Source organism: Muscardinus avellanarius, assembly GCF_963383645.1.
Source record: "Muscardinus avellanarius genome assembly, chromosome: 10".
In the NCBI taxonomy this organism is placed as follows: Eukaryota; Metazoa; Chordata; class Mammalia; order Rodentia; family Gliridae; genus Muscardinus; species Muscardinus avellanarius.
In genome coordinates, this window is record NC_137796.1 from 94,023,837 (window position 1) to 94,044,595 (window position 20,759).

Below are 20,759 nucleotides of genomic sequence, written 5' to 3' on the forward strand. Positions count from 1 at the left end.
GCCCTGAGCACGTCTGCCTGGCCTAGGACTCTCCGGCTATGTGTGACTTGTCTCTGCTGGTGTTTGCTCTCGCATGCAATTGGTCAACCTCAGCTTCTTTCTGCTTTGAACTTGTTCAAGGTGGTCATGGCGATTGAAGCAAAGTGTTATTAATTTTTTAATGGTAAAGAATTGAGCCTTTAATAGACATACAAAGACCCAGCTTCAATTGGGAAGGCAGCTGTTTTCAAAAGCCTAGCTCAATTCCCATGTAAGCTGGAGGAAGGGAGGGCTGCCAAGCAAAGAAACAGCACTGGAGAAGCAGGCAGGATGGATTCGGAGGCTCTGCCCAGTCCCCACGCTCTGCTCTGAGGTGCCTGAAGCCATGTAGACAGCTGGATTTAATCACTGTTCCAATCTCTGATCACCTCCCAGACACATCCCCCGGGGCCCGCAGCTCGGGAGGAAGTGTTTGGCTGTTTGCTGGAGTCTCACCCCTTCCTCGGAGCATCAATCTTGAAGAAAGAGTCCACTTTGGACTCAGCTCACTCAACTCAGAAAGGTCCCCAAACCCAAGAGCAAGAGAATCACCCCGGTTAGTCCTGAAGATTATGGGTCCTGAATTAATAGAAAACTGCTCTATCAGAGAGCTGCTAATTGGAGCTGAAGCTGAATACAACTGACCTGGAAAACTCACTCTCCTCCATGACCCACTTAGAGCCCCCAGCTGTCCCGGCTGGGCAGCCTTGTGGAGGGGAAGACCCCGAGCATGCACTGAGCACCTACTGTGTGCCAGTACTGTGCAAGGAGCTTCTGCTTAGGTTACCTCATTAACACTCTCCAGTGCCCCTCAGTGAGCACTTTCACCTCATTTTACAAGATAACAGACAATGAAGGAATTTGCATAAGACCATGTGCCCAAGAAGTGGGAGGGTGGAGATTTGCGAAGACATGGGAATTGAACCCAGGGGCTTTCTATCTTTGAGCTATACCCCCAGCCCTATTTTATTTTTTTATTTGGAATCAAGGTATTACTAAGTTGCTGAGGGCCTCAGTAAGTTACTGAGACTGGCTTTGAACCTCCGATCCTCCTGTCTCAGACTAACAAGTACTGGGATCAGAGGTGTGCACCACCATGCCTGGCTCTCTCTCGCTTTTAAAATTCCTATCACAGGGATACTAATTCAAACGCCAAGAGGAGCCTGGACTGTAACATAGTAGTGCCAGCATTCGTCACAGCGAGACTGGAGCAGACAGCCAGGCTCTGGTCTGTGATTTACAGGTATTAACTCATTTAATCATCAGAGAACCGTATGCCATTGGTGTTACCACTGTCCCCAAGCTACAGATCAGGTCAAACAAACAACTTCCCCGTGATCAGAGCGAGTACAATGCACAGATCTGGATCTGCACCCAGATGGAACTGGGCCAAATGGGTTTTTTGCAAATTGGAGAGGGTGTGTTCTATATAAAGGACGGTGTGATTTCAACCAGCTGATGGACGCTTTGCAGGATGACAGGCCGTTGTGTCCAGATCTGACTTTTCAAGACAAGCTGGAAAGCTGAATGCTTATGCAGGGACTTATTAAACAGAAAGCCCAGTGTAAGACCCCTCTCGGAATCAGTACTCCCCCACTAAGATGTCTACAGGGGTCTCTGCGACCTTACTCTGTGCCCTCCTTTGTCTATGGGCTTGTCTTCAGCTCTTAATGAACCCCTGGGTCTCCACTCTGTTTTTTTTTTTTTTTTTTTTTTTTTTTTCTGTCTCTGCTTCACACCCTCAAACACAACCAATTCACTTGAAGATGTTAGGGACAAATTCACACGTGGTTTCCACAGGGATACTTTCATCTTAACCTGTGTGGCAGAAACACAAAGCTTACGAGATTCCCCCAAAGTGGGAATTTAGGTGCTGTGAGGAGGTGCCTTCAGGCTGGGGAGTCGGCCCAGACATTACCATCGGAGCCAAGCCTCAGGCCATTCCACTGGACTGTTCTAGCTGCCCTTCACCAAAGCCAGCTCATAGGGCATCCAGCTGGGGTCAGGAAGAGCAGGGCTGGATAGGGCATGGGAAATGTACAAAGATCTAGGACCACAGCCCTGGCGTATTTAGACACACAGATGAGAGCCGACATTCAGGCAGAGCCAGGCTCTCACCTGGAGAACTCGTGCCCTGGTGGTGGGCAGAGCCAGTGCCGATCCTTTACACAGGCAAGGGCTGTACTTTCCGAGAGTCTCATAGCGCTACTTTGGCACTTCCTTCAGAGTTGAAATGTGACTCCACGTGGACAACGTGTTGAAAGGCAGCAGTTTTTAAGTCACATGGGATCTTTTACAAAAAATAATGCCCAGACTTAACCTCTGGGGTGAGGTATTCTGAAAAAGCACTTTGGGTCAGCCTGACGGTTCTGAATGCGAGGACCACACGTCCGAGTCCAAACCTTACCTGGAAACGTGCCCCTACTTTCTTCACAGGTATGATGTACATTAACTGCAAGGTATATAACTGCGTGTGTGTACATGTGCGTTGGGAGTGAGGGGAGAATGAGGCTTTGGGGATTCTAAATTAGGGTCAGCTTATCTAGAGAATACCTTAAACTCAATACTTGCCTGCTGTTTTCTGAGAGCAAACGTTACACACTTTAATAATATCTAAACGCTCGTGTAGCAGTTCAGGGCAAGGTAGACTGAGCTATGGCCCTTCCCCTGGGTTCCAGCTCCTGGAAAATCTCTATGCTTCTTAATTCATGAATTCATCAGTATTCCCTTGTGCTGGGCTGGGGGCTGGAGCCCCGCCAGCCACAAGATGCTGTCATGGGCAGACCTCCATGGGGCTTTTGTGCAAATTAGAATAAACAATTTTTTAAAAAAGAGCTCTCTTTCCTCCAGGGGGCTGCAGCTCCCTACCAGGGTCCTCACGCTGGCGACTGCAATCTCTGTTCCCACCCTGGGGGGCACCACCTGCACCCCTGTAGGTGGCAGTCCTGGCCACAAGCTTTGAGGGGTTTACTTACCCCTTTGCAGATGGCCACAGCTTCCTTGGACATGGACTTCGGGTAAGCCACGTTGTGTTCCATGATGGACTGGAAGAGCTCATCTTCATCCTCACCTTCAAACGGTGCCTGTGGGACAGAGGGCGGGGTGGGAGAAGGAGTCCTGCCTGCACCCACCCCCAGCTTCTCCTGACCAGCAGGTCCTCCTCCCCGAGGTCACACTCCAGGGCTTTCAGGAAGGTGAGAAGCAACATCCCGCAAACTTGGATAACCCCAAGGTGGGGAAAGCCCCAGAGGTTCAGATTGATGAGCTGTTACGAGGCTGTCGCTTTCTTTTAAGAAAGCCACGTATGTGGCTGGGAGTGGAGTGGAGAAAAACTTTTCTTACCGATCACTTAAAATTCAATTACCTGCCCAGCCAGCATTTCATACAGCAGGACTCCAAATGCCCACCAATCCACAGACTTCCCATAGGGCTGGTAAGCAATTATCTGGAAGACAGAAGGCTTTCGATCAGGGAGGATTGCGGTCCATGTGGCTGGAGACGGAATTCACACTTCTTTTGCCCTAAGAGTAGACCTTCACAGGGGCAGGTGATGGGGGAGCATTCTCCTGGGCATGACACCTGCTTATGGTGAAAGATGGTCGTGGTTGTCACAGTCCCAGATGCAAGCCAGAAGGGAAGGCCAGTGCCTGCCCCTGTTCTTTCTTCACCTTGGCTACTCAGGGGATGGCAGACATTTCCTCCTAGAGGCACCTACATCTGGAGAAACACCTGTGCTTGTCATGTTGCTTTATTAATCACCAAGTATGGTGGTGGTGGTGGTGGTGGTGGTGGTGGTGGTGGTGGTGGTGTGTGTGTGTGTGTGTGTGTGTGTACTTCCAAATAGTGTGTATGGGATTTTAAAGAGGAAAAGCTATTTTTATTTTTCATTGTATAAGCAATACCCCAGCCTGATTTTTTATTCTTCCTTTCTTTTATGGTACTGGGGATGGAACCCAGGAGCACTGTACCTCTGATCTACACCCCAGCTCTATTCTTTAGTCTTTTTTTTTATTTTTGAAACAGGGTCTCACTGAGTTGTGAAGGGCCTTGCTAAGTAGCTGAGGCTGTCCTCGAACCACAGTCTCCTGTCTCAGCCTCCTGAATGCTGGGATTACAAGTGTGCGCCATCACGCCCGGCTTTATACTTTATTTTGAAACAGGGTCTCACCAAGTTGTAGAGTGTCTCACTAAGTAGCTGAGGCTGGTTGTGAACCCAGATCCTTCTGTCTCAGCCTCCCAAGTACTGGGATTACAAGCGTGCACCATCTGGCTGTCTTGTGGTTTTTAATTAACTTTTATTAGTTTATATGTTTTTTTTTTAAAAAAAAAACACAACTCAATATACATATGTATTGGTATTGGGTATTGAACCCAGGGCCATTCTGCCTCCAAGCTATACCCCTGGCCCTTTTTTTATTTTTTAATTTTTTTTGTTCTGAAACTGGGTCTTGCTAGGTTGCTAAGAGTCTTGATAAATTGCTGAAGCTGGTCTCAAACCCGCAATCCTCCCATCTCAGCCTCCCAAATTCTGGGATTATAGGCATGAACCACTAGGCCAGGCAGAAACATTTTAAAAGTAATAACATGTGTTACTATTTATTTAGAAAATATAGATAAGCTAAAAGAATGAAATGGAAATCACCCAGAATCTTATGTCAAGAGAGAAATGATGACTAATATTTGGTCTGTCTCCTTCCAGACTTTTTCTATGAATATATATTAAACTCCGTGGATGTGTGTTTTACATAAGGGTAAACACTAGTAAGTGGACCTTTAATAAAGTATGCCATTCACTTACGTTTTCCTTGCTAATATTTGTACATTGCAATAATTGGTTTTTTTAACCTCTGCATAGCGTTCTACTGAATAGATAGACGCTCCAAAAATCTAGCGTATTAATTCCCAATTGTTTATGTTTTTTTTTTCTGAGGCTGTGATGCATATTCTTGGAATTAGATATTTGGATACCTGTCTAGTTATTGCTTAAAGATAAATTCCTTGCAGATAAATTCCATTTACTCGTGGAGCAATTGGTATATACAGTGCCAAGAGTCTTGACGGCGTCGAGAACAGCTACGTCATGTTCTTCTTTCAGCACGAGGGGTGTAGGAATTACTGTGCCAAGCGGCGCAGAGGGGACAGAGCTGGGTCAGGGGCCGAGGTCTGTGGGTCAGTCTACTAACTTTGAATCCTGACTGCTGTTTGCCAGATGTGCAGCCACGGGGGAAGTTACTTAACTTCTGTTAACCTCTACTTCCTCTTCTAAAAATCTAGACTGTCCTAATACCTATGTCATGTAGATTTCTGAGGACGATGAGTACTAGACGCCGCTCCCATGTCATGCCTTCACAGTGTTAGAGTTTGCTAGAATGTTCTTTAACTCAGTTTTGCCTTGGTTTAGTCAGTAAAGGTGTTGGAGCAAACTTGGCTCTCCCATGGATGTCTGTTTATCCCACTCTACCTCCTGCCTCAGCTTCGACTCTAAATCAGAAAGGCAGAGACACTGGTCAAAGGATACACAATTCCAGTTAAACAAAGGGAATGAGTTATTAATGGTGAATTGTATTCTTGAAAACTTGCTCTGAGAGCCGGGCGTGGTGGCGCGCGCTTGTAATCCCAGCATTTGGGAGTCTGAGACAGGAGGATCGCAGGTTCGTGGCCAGCCTCAGCTACTTAGTGAGGCCCTCCACAACTTAGTGAGACCATGTTTCAAAATAAAGAATAAAAAATAGGGCTGGGGGTGTAGCTCGAAGGTAGAGTGACCCTGGGTTCCATCGAAAGAAAGGAAAGAAAGAAAGAAGAGAGGGAGGGAGGGAGGGAGGAAAGAAAGAAGGGAGGAGGGAGGGAGGAAAGAAAGAAAGAAAGAAAGAAAGAAAGAAAGAAAGAAAGAAAGAAAGAAAGAAAGAAAGAAAGAAAGAAAGAAAGAAAGAAAGAAAAAAAATAGGGCTGTGGGTATAGCTTGGAGGTAGAATGTCCCTGGGTTCAATCCCTAGGACCGCAAAAAAAAAAACTTTCTCTGAGTGTAGATTTTAAGTGTTCTCAACACACACACACACACACACACACACACACACACACACACACACACGCATGCATGCGCACACACACATACACACACAGTATGTACAGTATCAATTAACTAATAAGTTAATTAATCAATAATTACATAGTTATTAAACAATAAGAATTATCAATAAATTAAATCAATTTCACCCTTCCATGAGTGTCTATATTGTGAAACATGTTGTATATGATAGGTGTCTGTAATTTTTATCAGTAATTAAGAATAAATAAATAAGCAAATAAATAAATAAATGCACTCTCAGAAGAAGTAGCTGGGAGGTGCGGGAGGCTTTCCTTGAGAACATTTCTTTGTAGAAAGTGTTTTCACACTTTTAAGGTACTTGGTGTCTTATTTGATTCTTCTGACAACCCGACTTGTTAATCCTTCCACAAAGGAAAACAGAGCCCCGGGAGTTGAAGGAATGGCCAGAAGTGCTCCGGTTAGTTGACAGCAAAGCCTAACCCGACCCCCGTCCGTCCCTTCTATCTGGGGCTGGTGAGGTTCCAACATCAGAGTAACTTCTGACTTCTTGTAACTCTTCAAAACCACAGATCTGCACCTGACTCTAGAGATTCTCATTCACTGGTTCTGGGGTGATGTCTGGACACCCTACAATAAAAATGAGCTCCTTCCGACCACTCTGCAGTGCAACTAGGGTTGGAAACCAGAGATCATCAAACTCACGACATGTCCAGTAATTGTTATAAATTGTGTCTGCTATTCCAATTAATTAATAAAATGGCAATTAGCAAAAGGATACTATATAGAGGGAACTCTACTAGGCCCTGATAAAGAACTAATCTTTTTTTTTAAAGATGATTTTGTTATTATTCAGTAATATGCAAATATATTTACCTTGTGGAAAATATAAACAGTATACAGATGGATTAAAATTTCCTTTGACCATATGCTTATTCTGAGAGGTCACTGATGTTATAAAATTAATATTTAATCTTCCAGATTTTCTGTGCCCCATGTTTATATTTACATGCTCATAGAAAGCAGTATTCTGTGTATTACTATCATTTTCCACAAATCATGTCATACTATATTTACTATTCTATACCTAGATTTCTCTTCTCTTAATGGTGTGTCTTAAGATATTTCTGTACCTACATATCCATTTCACTCTTGAATTGATGCCTAGTAGCTTTTTATATAAATCACGGCCTATCACCCTTACCCCTATTGAAGGATGTTGTACGTTAGCAATTACTGATGGTCTCTGATCTTTCTAAGGGCTACACACAGGATTTCCTAATATGTATGTAGCATATTTGGGCTGATCCCTCTTTTATTGGTAGCCACTGCGATTGTCTCTTAGTTTGCATTATTAACAAATAATGCTAGGATGAAGGAAGGACTTTGAACACATATTCTTGTGTGTGTGTGTGTGTGTGTGTGTGTGTGTGTGTGTATGTGTGTGTATGCGTGTATGTGTAAATTAGGTTCCTAGGGAAAAAAGAGCTTGGGCACAAAAGTATGCAGGTTTAAGTAAGTTTTATGCCAATTTATGCAGTTCCACGGGGACTCTCATCACCCCTGTTATTTATCAAGTGACGCTCAGGAAAAGCAGGGATTCGAGAATATCTATTTCCAAGATCGCGCCGCATCGTCAGCTCCTTTCCTAAAAAATCCAGCAACAGATTGCAGCATGCTGCTTTCTGAGCACCAATTCAGAGAAAAAGAGAAAGGGTTTGCTTGGAACAAATTATCACGCCATGTCATGTTGGGAAGAGCCACTCACTGACCACTTCCCCTGGGAGGAGAAGGGAGGCACCACGAAGAAATCTTCAGCCCTGCATTTATATCTTTATCACAGGAAGAAAAATCTGGAGTCTCCCGGGGTCCGTGACAACTACCACATGCACAGTACACAGTCCCTGGGTCATGTGTCAGCCTGGGGAATCTGTTCTCTCTCTCGACAACATTTCAGTGTCTTAATAAGGAGGAGTCATATGGCCATGAGCCACAGCAGCTTGACAAAGTTTTACTGTGTGTTGATGGCTCTTTTGAGTTTTATTTGAATTTTCTCCCAAACCTTGATGTATTTTGGGCCTGAGCTTCTGAGCGTGTGCTGAGTTCATTTGCATGTGTGATCTCCAAGGGCTGGTTTAGAGTATAAGACAAGGAGCAGTCTGAGGTCGGCTTGACAGGAACCATCCTTGACCCTTCCCGGCCCTTCCCTCCTGTCCATCTGGGGGCAGGAGGGGAACTCATCACAAGCTCTTAGTGTATGGTGGTGGTGGGGCTCCATTAGCTCTCACCTCAGGGGCAATGTAGTCCGGAGTGCCACAGAATGTCTTGGTTGTCACCCCGTCCCAGATGTTTTCCTTACACATTCCAAAGTCGGCGATCTTGATGTGCCCCTCAGAGTCCAGCATCACGTTGTCCAGTTTTAGGTCACTGCAGCAGACACACGAATTCAGTTAAACGCTCTGTATCTCAAGTCAACCAATAGCTACTCGCTATACACAGAACACCATGCTAGGTGTCATCGGGGGCACAGAGCTGACTTTAAACCAGTCCTTGTCCTCTGCAGCTTACAATCTGGTAGGGAGATTAAAAAAAAAAAAAAAAAAAAAAAAAAAAAAGATCTTGTAAACCTCTCTGCTTTGCTTTTCTACAGAGCCAGCGGTGGCAAGTGCCTCATGAGGACACCATGAGACAGCAGCTCTAAGAAGAGAGAGAGAGCCACAGAAAGTTAAATAAAGGGCACAGCACCCATGAGGCCTTCTTCTATCCAAGATAACTCTTGAGAGTTGATTTTTGCAATTTTTTGCAGGCCCCTTATCATATAAAAAATGTCTCTAGTGTAAAGAAACAGATAATTAGCGAGTACTCCAATCTGTAAACATGATTATTGTAGATTCTGATAAGTGTCAGGAAGGAAACAAGAACAATGAGACAGCAATGGAGGGGTCATTTTAAGCGGCTGCCAGGAAGGGCCTCTCTTAAGCAGTGACATTTGCACTTCAACCTACAGAAAATGCGCGACTCTCTCACTCGGTTATTTATGTCCGCATTGACGAGGAGCGCTGGATCCCCTGGGGATCCCCTGCATGCCTTTAGCATGGAAGATCACTCCAATCAACCCTCTTTCCTCCTAAACACCTGCTGCAAAGGCAACGCTTGGTGTTGCGTGATCACTCCAGTGAGTAGGGATGAGTAGAAGACAGAGTTTCCTGAGGTAAGAGAACCTGCTCCCCAATGCAGCGTCTCCCCTACATTGTCTCCATCGGGCTGTGTGTACCTGTGGTTTCTGCCCACTCTAACATCTTGCAAGGAGACTACCCTCCCATTTCTTTGAACGACTGCCCTTTCCTGAGTCTCAGGTCCTGTAACATGGCTGGTACTGACCTCAGCTCCTAGAAGGGACACGTGGGCCTGTTCTGGTTGGCGAATATTCCATTCTGCTGGCCACAGTGACTGGTTCAGGAGTGGCATGTGACGCTATCTGTGACCATTAAAAAGTATAGGAACTTTCCTATAGATATGTTTGAAGGTACCTATAGGAAATTACTACTGATTGAACCCAAGGGAATTCTACCTGTGAGATACATCCCTCAATCCTTTTCTATTTCATTTAGCTTAAAAAAAAAAAAAGGTCTTGCTAGATTGTTGAGAGTCTCACTCAGTTGCTGAGACTGTCCTTGAACCTGTGATCCTCCTGTCCCAGCCTCCCAAGTACTGGGATTATGGGCACACACCACCATGCTTGTACTGTATTCCCCCCACCCCTTTCTTCCTTATAACAAATCTTCATTTCAGTTTTGAAAGGGGGCTGGAGCGATTGTTTCCTTTTTCAGAAATGCACCGAGGGCTGAAGCAACACGCATCCCAGAGACAGTGATCAATAAATCGGACACTCTGCTTGATAGGAAGGAACGTCCGTGCCACCCTCCCCCGCCCTCCCCAACATGTCAGTCGTGCTCCTCAGAGGAGGGGAGTCAGGCATAATTCTTCATCTTCTTTCCTTTAAAACGAAGGAAATTAAGTAGAGCTCTAAATGAAGGAGGAAGTGATTTGTAACGCCTTTAAATGACTTTACCGCCGTGAAGGCAATCTCTATGAAATTATAAAACCATACATCTTTTGTCAGGTAACTTTTTTTTTTTATAGTTTTCATTTGATTACCTATTTCGAGAACTCTGTCTCAATCAAGTTTCTTGATGAGAAGGGACATGAACTAACTCAGATGATTTTAACCTGTAAAGGTATCTATAAAAGAATATTGAGGCGCTCCTACGCTCTCCGAGGAGGCTGGGTGACCTTGTTGGGAGGGTGCATAGCCAGAAATAAACCCTAACTGCAAGGTAGAGCTGGCCCAGTGAAGACCCTGGACACAACCAACTTCACCACTAGACACAGACGTGGCCTGTGTCCCCTGAAACCCTAATGCTGGCCGCGGCACGAGGCTGCCAAAACCATTTCTCTTGCCTCTGGAAGCTAGCTGTGTTTGATTATGATAGGTACTCTCAAATCTGAGGCCTCAGCTCCTTGGTCACTAGTTTCTGAGTCAAGGTGTTGGGTGAGCAGGACTGAGCCTGGGTCTTGTGTCCGCACTGACTACAGGCAGCCAGGAGAGTGAGCATCCGACCCTTGAAATCTTCATAGTAGGAAACGGACCCTGTTCTTCTACACAGAAGGAAGGGGTCTGAATGCTGAATGGCTTAAAACATTGATCAATCTCCCTTTAAGAACTATATTAAGCCAGGCAAGGCAGCACATACTTGTAATTCCAATATGTGGGACGCTGAGACAGGAGGATTGAAGGTTTGCGGCCAGCCTCAGCAACTTAGCAAGATCCTGTTTCAAATAAAAAGAACTGGGGGGTATGGGGGTAGCTCAAAGGTAAAATGCCCCTGGGTTCATTCCCCAGTATCAAAGGTGGAAGAAGAAGAGAAGGGAAAGGAGGAGGAAGAGGAATGAAGGTGAAGAAGATAAACTATATTAAAATGGAAGATGAACGGGGGAATGTGTAGAAAGGTTAGGAGACAAAAGAGCTTTGGTATAGCTATGGTCTTGGCACTTGACAGGCTTATCTTTGGGTTTTACGACCTGGCTGGCCCAGTGGCCTGGATCCATGGATCCCAGATCCTAATCCAGTTTCTTGCTAGACTAGAAACTAGCCCTGAATCCCAACTCAGTTGACAAGAATTCTAATTATATCTTCTGCAGGTCCCCACACTGGGGCTGGGTTTCTTTTAATGCACTTGTAGTTTCATAGTTAACACTGACAGGAACCCGGATGGTCCTGTTCTTTGGAGGCACTTCCTGCAGAGGAACGGGGACCTAATGTGGACACAAAAGGTGGAAATCGTGTAGAGTGGAAAATGACACACGATCCCTGTCTTCCTAGTTAAGCAGCACCTTAAGTCATAGGCTTGGATTTTGGAGTCATGACATATGGAAGGTAACGTACACCTTTGGAGACCAGGATTACATTCAGTGCAAAATGGTCTCCGTGAGAGAAACGGGGTGGGGGAAGAAACCAGAGAATTCACATGCTTGTCTCATATCTTGCTCATACAGTGACACCTGTCTACTGAGGGCAAGTATTAGCATAATGTACATAATACTTAGCACTTAAATTCTTTGCCTGCATCCCTCCATCATCAGGAGGAAAAAGGGGTGGTGGGGACTCTGTGCTCAGGCTGTTGTCACCCTCCCCGCTATGCTCCACGGCGCCACTTCTCGGAGCCAATACCAACCTCAGGACAGCAGGCTTCCATACCGCCACCCACGGGCACCACAGCCTTCCCTCCACCGGCTGCTTCCAAACCGCCAGGGCGAATCTCTTCACGCCCTCTGGCCCCATGTCTCTCAGTGGCAGCTGCAGGAGGCCCAGGACTCCTGGGTCATCTCTAGCTCCAGAATCTACTCGTCATTCCTTCTAGCTGCTCCAGCACCCAGCAAAAGGCCGCCCTCTCCCCTCAGTGATTTTTCTTAATGGCAGGGGCCACTACTTGACAAAGCTATAATTTTCCGATTTCCTTATCTGTCTTCTACCACTGAGGTATAAACCCCCTGAAGGCAAGAATTAGTCTTTTTTCTTCTCCCTCTACTTAGAGTAGTGCCTAGCACATCATAGTCTTCTTGGGTTTTTTTGGAACTGGGGAGTGAACTCTGGGCATTCACTGATTCACTGCCATGCTACACTTTCAGCCTTTTTTTTTTCTTTCTTTCTTTGTTATTTTTTGGTTTTAAAGTAGCATCTCACTAGGTTGCTGCTGAGAGCCTCGCTAAGTTGTTCAGGCTGCTCCTGAACCCGTGATCCTCCTGTCTCAGCCTCCCAAGTACTGAGATTACAGGCCTGCACTATTGCACGCAGCTCATAATAGGCTTCTGGTGCCTATTTGTCAAACTGATGAATGGGATGGACTTTGCGATCTTCTAAACAGACCTTCACCCATGCCTGTGCCTTCTGGAAGACCCACGCCCCTGCCGGCCCCTCTTGCATAACACGTCATCCCAAGCCCACGCTGCCATTTGCATCCAGGGAGTGAAGGAGAATTGTACGCCCCAGACTCACTGACAAACGGCAGCCTCGGGCCCCATAGTCTGCCTTGCATGAAATATAAAATGGTATGAGTCATACAGCTATGATCAGACACTCGCTCCTCCAAAACCGGCAAATGCCAAGTTCTGAACTTCATCCTGTCTTTCAGGGCATGCTACTCAGAGATCTATTTCCAAATCGTAGCTACATGCAACTACCACCACAATAACAACAACGAAAAAAATACTGTCTTATAATAATATGATCCACCACATTCTGTCAGGCAAGATTCTCGACTTGTTCCCCCAGTGTAGGGTCCATAGAGAAGAGAAAGAAGTTCTAGGGCCCCCTTGATGAGTCCCATATTCTAGGACCATGTGGTCGCATGTTCATGGGTGAAAATCCATCAAGATTTTTCTATCACCATATAGAGGCTGCCCAAACTTTGCCAGGGCAGTGGGCGATGCTGCCTGGCAGAACACATGCCCAAGTTAGTACTGGAGGATTCCTCCCCCACCGTGGATTCTAATTTTAAAAGCAGTTGAAGAAAGAGGAAGGGGAGGGAGGAGACGAGGAGATAGACGGGTAGGACAGCAGTGTTCACTTACCGGTAAATGATGCCCTTGCTTTGCAGGAAGAACAGACCGATGGCAATTTCTGCAGCGTAAAATCTGAAATTAAAAAAAAAAGAAGAAGAAGAAACGATGGAGAAATTCTAGGACTTCATATGCCAGGCAACTTTCAGCATTCAACGCAATAATGAACTAGGAGGAGCGCATTAAAGTCTCACCATGGATGGTCAGCCACACAGCTCATAAGATGCCAAAAGTACTGGGTGGGTGGACGGGCGGTGTGGAGTGCCTTGAGGCTGCCTTGAGGACATTGGGGGTAGGCACAGTTCAGCATTCACATAGTGGGGCGGGCATCACACGATGGGATGGGCCGGATGAGGAATGCTAATTTCAGATTCTTGCAAGCTAAAATATTTTAATAACAGCTAACATCCGTGAAAGGTTTACCACGTACCTAGCATGATTTGAAGCATTTTCTTATTTAATCCTAATTAGGGTCCTATGATGTAGGCCCTACTAGGACCTCCCTGTTCCCCAAATGAAGAAACTGAGGCTTAGAGAGAGGAACTCCAAGATGCGCTTGGTCAGGTCCGTGGCAAATGAACCGCACAGCCAGAAGCAGGACGAGCTTGCGCCTGAAGTCTAACCTCTCGGTGAAGGCCCACCAGAAGGAAAGGGTTTGGTGAGAACTCGGAAGCCCAGCTATTGCATAGGGGTTGGATGGGGCTTAGAGAAACCATGTTAAGTCCTGACAGTAGGTGTCATGGGATCACGGAATTAGACCTGTGCTCAATTAGACGCTTCCCTAGAGTCCATTAGAATTGCGCCCAGGAGCCGGGCGTGGTGGCGCACGCTTGTCATCCCAGCATTCGGAGGCTGAGACGGGAGGATCGCGGTTCACGGACAGCCTCAGCTACTACATAGTGAGGCCCTCTGCAACTCAGTGAGACCCGGTTTCAAATAAAAGAATAGAAAGTAGGGCTGGGAAGTGTAGCTAGAAAGTAGGATGCCCCTGGGTTCCTTCCTCAGTTCTGAAAAAAAGAAAGAAAGAAAGAAAGAAAGAGAGAGAGAGAATTGTGCCAAAGGATGCAAATGGCTTCTTTGGAAGAACAACAATGATGTGAACTCAAAAGAACATAGTATGCACAGTCTCAGCAGGTGGGAGGCAGTGAGAGTCAGGCTGAAGGAACCCCGAGCCAGCAAGACTCTGGATGACAGGGTGGGGCCCTGGCCCAGCCTTGGGGGATTCCAGGAGGGGCAGTAAGAGCTCACCAACCCCCCCCCCCCCCCAGGAGAGGATATTGCTGTTAATTCCTATGATTTTCCCTGTTTCTGTTCAACCACAATTTCTTCTTTTTTTTTTTTTTTTTTTTTGGTGGTACTGGGGTTCCTGGAAACCCTTCTACCTCCGGGCTATACTCCCAGACCTATTTTTATATTTTTTATTTGGAAACAGGGTCTCTTAAGCCAGCGCGGCTGGCTTCGAAACTGCGTGATCCTCCTGCCTCAGCCTCCCAAGCGCGGGGATTACAAGCATGCGCCACCACGCCCAGCCAACCACAAGTTCTTTTATAATTTATTGTTTATTATACAAATTAATGGGATTTATTATCCCTACCCTTTCCAGTTCATAGTAATCCTTCGTCTGCTTTTAGGCCAACTTTTTAATTAATTAATTAACTAATTAACATATTTATTTACTATTTTAGTTTCCACATAAGAGAGCATGCACTATTTGGGTTTCTGTGTCTGGCTTATTTTACGCTTCACATATAAAGCAGAGAAGTAACACAAGGGGACTTTTTGTTCTAAAAAGAAGAGATTCTGGCTGGCTCCTAGATGGCAGGAAACAAATGAGCTTTGCAGGGAGTTGGGGGACAAATTTCCCCAAACTCCGGAATTAGTCTCCCCTTCCGAGGGGCCACAGGGCATTCCCACTATCCACTAGGTCCTTCCCCTTCCTGGGAGTAATACAGGAGAGAGAACTTGAGCGAACACATGTGGGTCAGAATGCTGGATCATCCTCATGCTGGCTGTAGGGTTTTCAGCAAGTTTCCCCAGCCCTCTAGGTCTCGGTGTCCTTGTTTGCAAAGCAGAGACGATAATACCCACTTCTCAGCGATGTGCTCAGGATTCCATGAGACCATGTTTGTTAAACACTCAGGGCCCCACGCAGAGTGACCTCCCAATAAATAGTAGCAAATGAACAAATAAAACCTACAGTGACATTCCCTAAGGAAGCTGGAAGGCCTTCCTCAGGAATCAGGGGCAAGAATTAGAGATAAAAAAATAAATAAGCTGGGTGTGGTAGAACACCCCTGCAATCCCAGCACTTGGGAGGAGGAGACCAGGAGGATTGCAGTTTTAGCCTCAGCAACTTAGTGAGATCCTGTTTTGAAATGGAAAAGTAAAATAGACCTGGAGTGTAGCTCAGAGATAGAATGCCCTTGGGTTCAACCTCTGGTAGAAAGAGAGAAAAGAAGAAGAAAGAGAAGAAGAGAAGGAGGAAAGGAGAAAGGAAGGAAGGAGTAAATCGTGGATCTAGAGCGCCATGTTATTGGCTGGTGCCAGGGGAGAAACCGAGGTCTCTCTCATCCAGCAGAACACCTTTCTCCCTTGGCCAAATATTTTCTCACAGAGAAGAAGCCCAAGGTGTTTAAAAATCCCTCCTTGTCTAAAACCCCAAAGGAATTAATATCCCTACCCCTTGCTACTTATCCCCAGGAAAAAGCACAGCACAGGTTTCCCCTTACACGGCGTGAGGCTCCTTAAACCGGCCAACTTGTTGGATGTGGTACATGAGGTCACCTCCGTTCACATACTCCATCACAAAGTAGAGGCGGTCCTGGGGGGAGACATCAAACGGCAAAATCAGCACCCTGCAGATGCAGCTGGGATTTATGTTCAAAACCACCAGGCTCTGCAGATCCCTGTGTGTCAGGCCCAGTGTTCCATCCAGTGTAAAATCTGTGCCGCTGGAAGTGTGCAAACTGGCAGAATTGCAACACCAATCGTTTTAAAAATTAATAACAAATGTTTAAATTCATCTGGAAAATACAATTAGTGCATGCATCTGTGACTTAGCTGAAATGCTTTAGAATAAGGTTAATTGAAAATATTAAGAAAGTATTTTTATAGGTGGTAGGTAGCTGTGGGAGCCAGCCTCCATGTGGTCCCTCCAAAGGCATTTCACCTCCCAGCAGTCATAGCCATAGGTGGTCCCCTCCCACAGTGACTAGAATCACTCTGTGTAACCAATAGGATGCGTGACATCTGGGACTAGATCATAAAAGACTTTGAGGCTTCCACTCCACTCTCCTGGATCGCTCACTCTGGAGAAGCTGGCCACCATATTATGAGGACACTCAAGCTGACTATAGAAAAAGAATGGAGGCCTCTGGGCAACAGCCAGCACCAGCTCCCCAGTCACCAGAGTGAACTGCCTGGGCCACAGGTCCTTCTGGTCCCATGAAGTCTTCAGAGGCCAGCAGCATGGCTGCCAACTGCAACCTCCTGTGAGACCCAAAGTCCGGATCCTTAGGGGATGAGTTAACCCCAAATGGCTGAGCCACAAAAACTGAGGCTATAAACAGCTGCTGTTGTCTTAAGCTGCTGAATTTGAGGTACTCAGCAACAGATAACGCACACAGTGGCTACCCAAACCAAAATAAAGCCGGGCGTGGTGGCACACGCTTGAAATCCCAGTACTTGGAGACTGAGAAAGGAGGATCACAGGTTCACAGCCAGCCCCAGCTACTTAGTGAAGCCCTCTGCAACTGAGACCCTGTTTCAAAATAAAAAATAAATAAGGCTGGGGGTGTAGCTCGGAGGCAGAATGCTCCTGCGTTCAGTCCCCAATAACACACACACACAAACACGCGTGCACACGCATACACACACACACACACACACACACTCAACATGATTTATCAAAGTTTGAAGAATAGTAGCCTAGAAAGACACATTCAGAAGTAAAAGAATTGGGGCCAGAAAAGGAAATATGCATCCTATTCCGGGATTTTCTTATCGTGCCTTTCAAGGGATAGCATGAGCTCTTCAAGTCAGGGGCCAGGTCCTCCTCAGGTGTGTGAGCCCGTTCCTGGTCCCAGATGAGCACAGGATAAGTGCCCAGAGAAGGAAAGAGCACAGACTTTAGTGCCAGGGAGATTTTATCTGGAAACCTAGCTCTGCCTCCCGAGAGCTTGGTGTATCTGAAGAAGTCCTCTGTTATCTGGGACTTCCTCATCTGGAGAACGGAGGTAATAATAGAGCCACAGCGTGGTGGAGATGAAATGAGTCAGATGTGTTCCGGTCCTTGGGCAGCACCTGCCCGCGAGCTGCCTTCTCTCCTGCCATCTCAGAGTGCTTGCTGAATGGATGCACGACTTCGCCTCTTCTTGAGACTTTTACTTAGATTAAATCACTCCTCTATTCTGCTTTCTTTCGGCTTGCAGTGGCAGGGTCCGCACAGACTATTTGCAGGGAGCTGAAGTCCCCCTCATGTTCTCAACCTAAAAAAATCACTTCCCTGAACCCACCCAATCTAAATTAGGTCTTCTTGTTATAGTCTCTCAGGAACCTCTGTGGGTTTTTTTCCCCCTGTGATCCTATCATAATTTATAATTATATATTTAACTGGATTATTTCATCATGCATTTGCCTATTAACTAAATAAATATAGTTGTATGGAGCCCTGCTAGGTGCCGGGTGATAGGTACTGGGGATGGAGCAGTGAACAAATGCAATGAAAATTCGCTTCTCTCCTCTATTCTAGTAGAGTAACATAGGTAAAGTTAACATGACATATAATAAATACATCCTTCAGAGTGTTAAGAGGTAACAAGTATATGAACAAAGAAAATGACTGGGAGTGTCAGCCAGATGGGATGGATGGGAGGAAAGACTTTCAGCTTTCAAGATGAACCTTATTGAGAAAAATATGCTTCAGCAAAACCTTGGCAAAGCAGATAAGAGGCAGCTATGCAGAAATCTGGAGCCAGAGCTTCTCAGGGGAGGGGAAGCAGCCTATGCAAAGGCCCTGAGGCTAGAGCACACCTGATATGCTTTTGAATCCACGAGAAACCAGCGTGACCAGAGAAGAGAGGAGACCAGAGACAGGAGAGGCAATATGAGACTCAGATCATATAGGACTTCAGGGGCTAATACAAGACTTTGGTTTGCTCTGCAAGAAATTGTTTAATGCCAGATAAGACTGAAAATTCCACAAAGCCAGGGACCCTGCCAAAAAAATTTTTTTTTTTTTTACCATACTAGGTATGGTGGTATATCCCTATAATCCCAGTATTTGGAAGGCTGAGACAGGAGGATTGCAGGTTCAAGAATAGCCTCAGCAACTTAGACCCTTAGCAACCTAGCAAGACCCTACTTCAAAAACAACAAAATAAATAAATAAATAAATAAATAAATAAATAAATAGAGGTAGAGGTATAGCTTGGAGGTAGAATGCCCCTGGGTTCAATCCCCAGAACCACACACAATTTTTTTTTTTTACCACTAGTATTTAAGAGACCATTTATCCCAGTATTTAAGAGACCATTTATCCCAGCATTTAAGAGACCATTACAATCCAAGAACCCAGGACCACACCTGCCCAAAGTAAGTCATCAACATTAACAGAAATTGAATAGGAGTCCACAAGCCACCAGAGCATCTGGTCATGTGTTCAGAATGTTGGAAGTAGAGGCCCTGCTTCACAGTTTCTAGCTGGGTGGGTTTGGGAAGATCCCTTTATATCCCTGAGCCTCGAGGTCTTCACTTACAAGAATAATAAAACCAACCATCTCTAACAGAGTGAGGAGCTTGAATAAAACCTGCAGTGTGCCGCCATCTATAAACGCAAGGAAGGAGAGACGTCCCGTTGACATTGCCTCGTTATTTAAGCCAGACCAGTGCTTACAAACTCAAGCTGTATCTCACTTTAACTGATCATTAAATCAGATGGGCGAGTCACTGTCGACTTTAAAAAAGCAAAGGAAAGAACGGGAATAAAATAGACATTATCCAGAGTCCACTGAGCACCATTTTGTGAGACATGTATGTGTTTGGGTTACATTTATATGTGGGCGTGGTTGGGTTGCGAGGTAAAGGTGGTTTGCTATGAAAATTGCAGAGGGATTATAAAGCCAGGAAGACAAGTGGTGGAGAAGTGAGGTGTGGGGGAAAAGTCTCACCTCTGAAATCCAAAGAAAATTTCAAGTAACTGCAACACTGAGAACTTAAGCTTGCTAATTTCTGTCTGTCTCTTCTTCACCTTGTCCCATGGTGTAATAAACAAGATGACACACGAGACGTGTCTATCATGATGTTGGCCATATAACAGATGTTCAATCCACCCTTTAAAAATATCTTCCTAGCTGGTGGTAGTGCACACCTGTAATCCCAGTAATTTTTTTTTTTTTTTGGTGGTACCGGGGTTCCTGGAAACCCTTCTACCTCTTCTACCTCCGGGCTACACTCCCAGACCTATTTTATATATTTTTTAAAATTTGGAAACAGGGTCTCTTAAGCCAGCGCGGCTGGCTTCGAACCTGCGCAATCCTCCTGTCTACGCCTCCCAAGCACAGGGATTACAAGCGTGTGCCACCACGCCCCACTGTAATCCCAGTATTTAAGAGGCTGAGATGGGGGGATCACAGGTGTGAGGTCAATCTCAGCAGCTTAGGGAGGCCCTCAGCAACTTAGCAAGACCCTGTTTCAAAATTTAAAAAAACAAAATATGGATGGAGGTGTAGCTCAGAGGTAGAATGCCTCTGAGTTTAATCCCCAGTACCACAAAATAATATATATATATATATATACACACACACACACATATGTGTGTGTGTGTGTGTGTGTGTGTGTGTCTTCCTTACAGTGCATAGAACTTTACCTTATATATACATAACAGGTGTATGTACATTTGTCATATTATTGAGTGCCTAATCATTATAATAACCACAATAATGCAAAAAGAGCTGCTATCTTTGGGGCACCTGATACATGGCTGAGTGCTTTATGTATTTTGTCTCACTGATCTCTCTGAACAACCCAGCATGACAAGTATTATTATCAAGCTCCCTGAGTTTAACAGGTGTAAGTTGGAGCTCAGGAAGGGTATTTGCCTGTGGTGGTTCAGCTGGCCAGCTCCGCTGCCAGGATGTGGCCCGGGGTCTGGCTCCAGAGTCTGCATCCACAGCCTCTTATTCTGCTGCCGGCAGTGAGCTCGTCTGGCCTGTGAGGTGCTGAGCTAGGCTGGGCATGGAGGGCTGTGTGGCGGTGTGCTCCTCTCACGGAGCTTTTAGTCCAGAAGGGGAGAGAAGGGATGTCGAAATCATCCAAATAAAGGATAAAAAGTAGGGCTGAAGAAGTAGCTTGGAGGTAGAATGCCCCTGGGTTCCATCCCCAATACCACAAAAACAAAAAATTGTTAGGAAATTATATTCAATAATACATTAAAAAGATTGTGCATCATTATCAAGATGTTTTCATTTCAGAGATGTAAAGATAGTTTAACATAAACAGATCAATAAATATAATTTACAACATAAACAGAATTAAGGGCAAAAATTAAAAAAAAATTAAAAAAAGAAATTATCCAGTCATC

The 20,759-nt window shown here is 45.5% G+C and overlaps 1 protein-coding gene across 2 annotated transcripts in view; it reads right to left on the reverse strand.

Annotated features, from left to right (window-relative positions):
* Positions 1-20,759, reverse strand: part of PRKCB (protein kinase C beta) — a gene marked incomplete at both ends in the record, with an annotated part of 354,426 nt that overhangs the window by 34,069 nt on the left and 299,598 nt on the right. For both annotated transcript variants that reach the window (XM_080702806.1, XM_080702805.1), the window contains 5 exons: positions 2,994-3,101; positions 3,383-3,463; positions 8,350-8,488; positions 13,193-13,255; positions 15,910-16,001. In XM_080702806.1, coding sequence (XP_080558932.1) covers positions 2,994-3,101; positions 3,383-3,463; positions 8,350-8,488; positions 13,193-13,255; positions 15,910-16,001 — 483 coding nt within the window. The remainder of the gene's footprint in view (positions 1-2,993; positions 3,102-3,382; positions 3,464-8,349; positions 8,489-13,192; positions 13,256-15,909; positions 16,002-20,759) is intronic.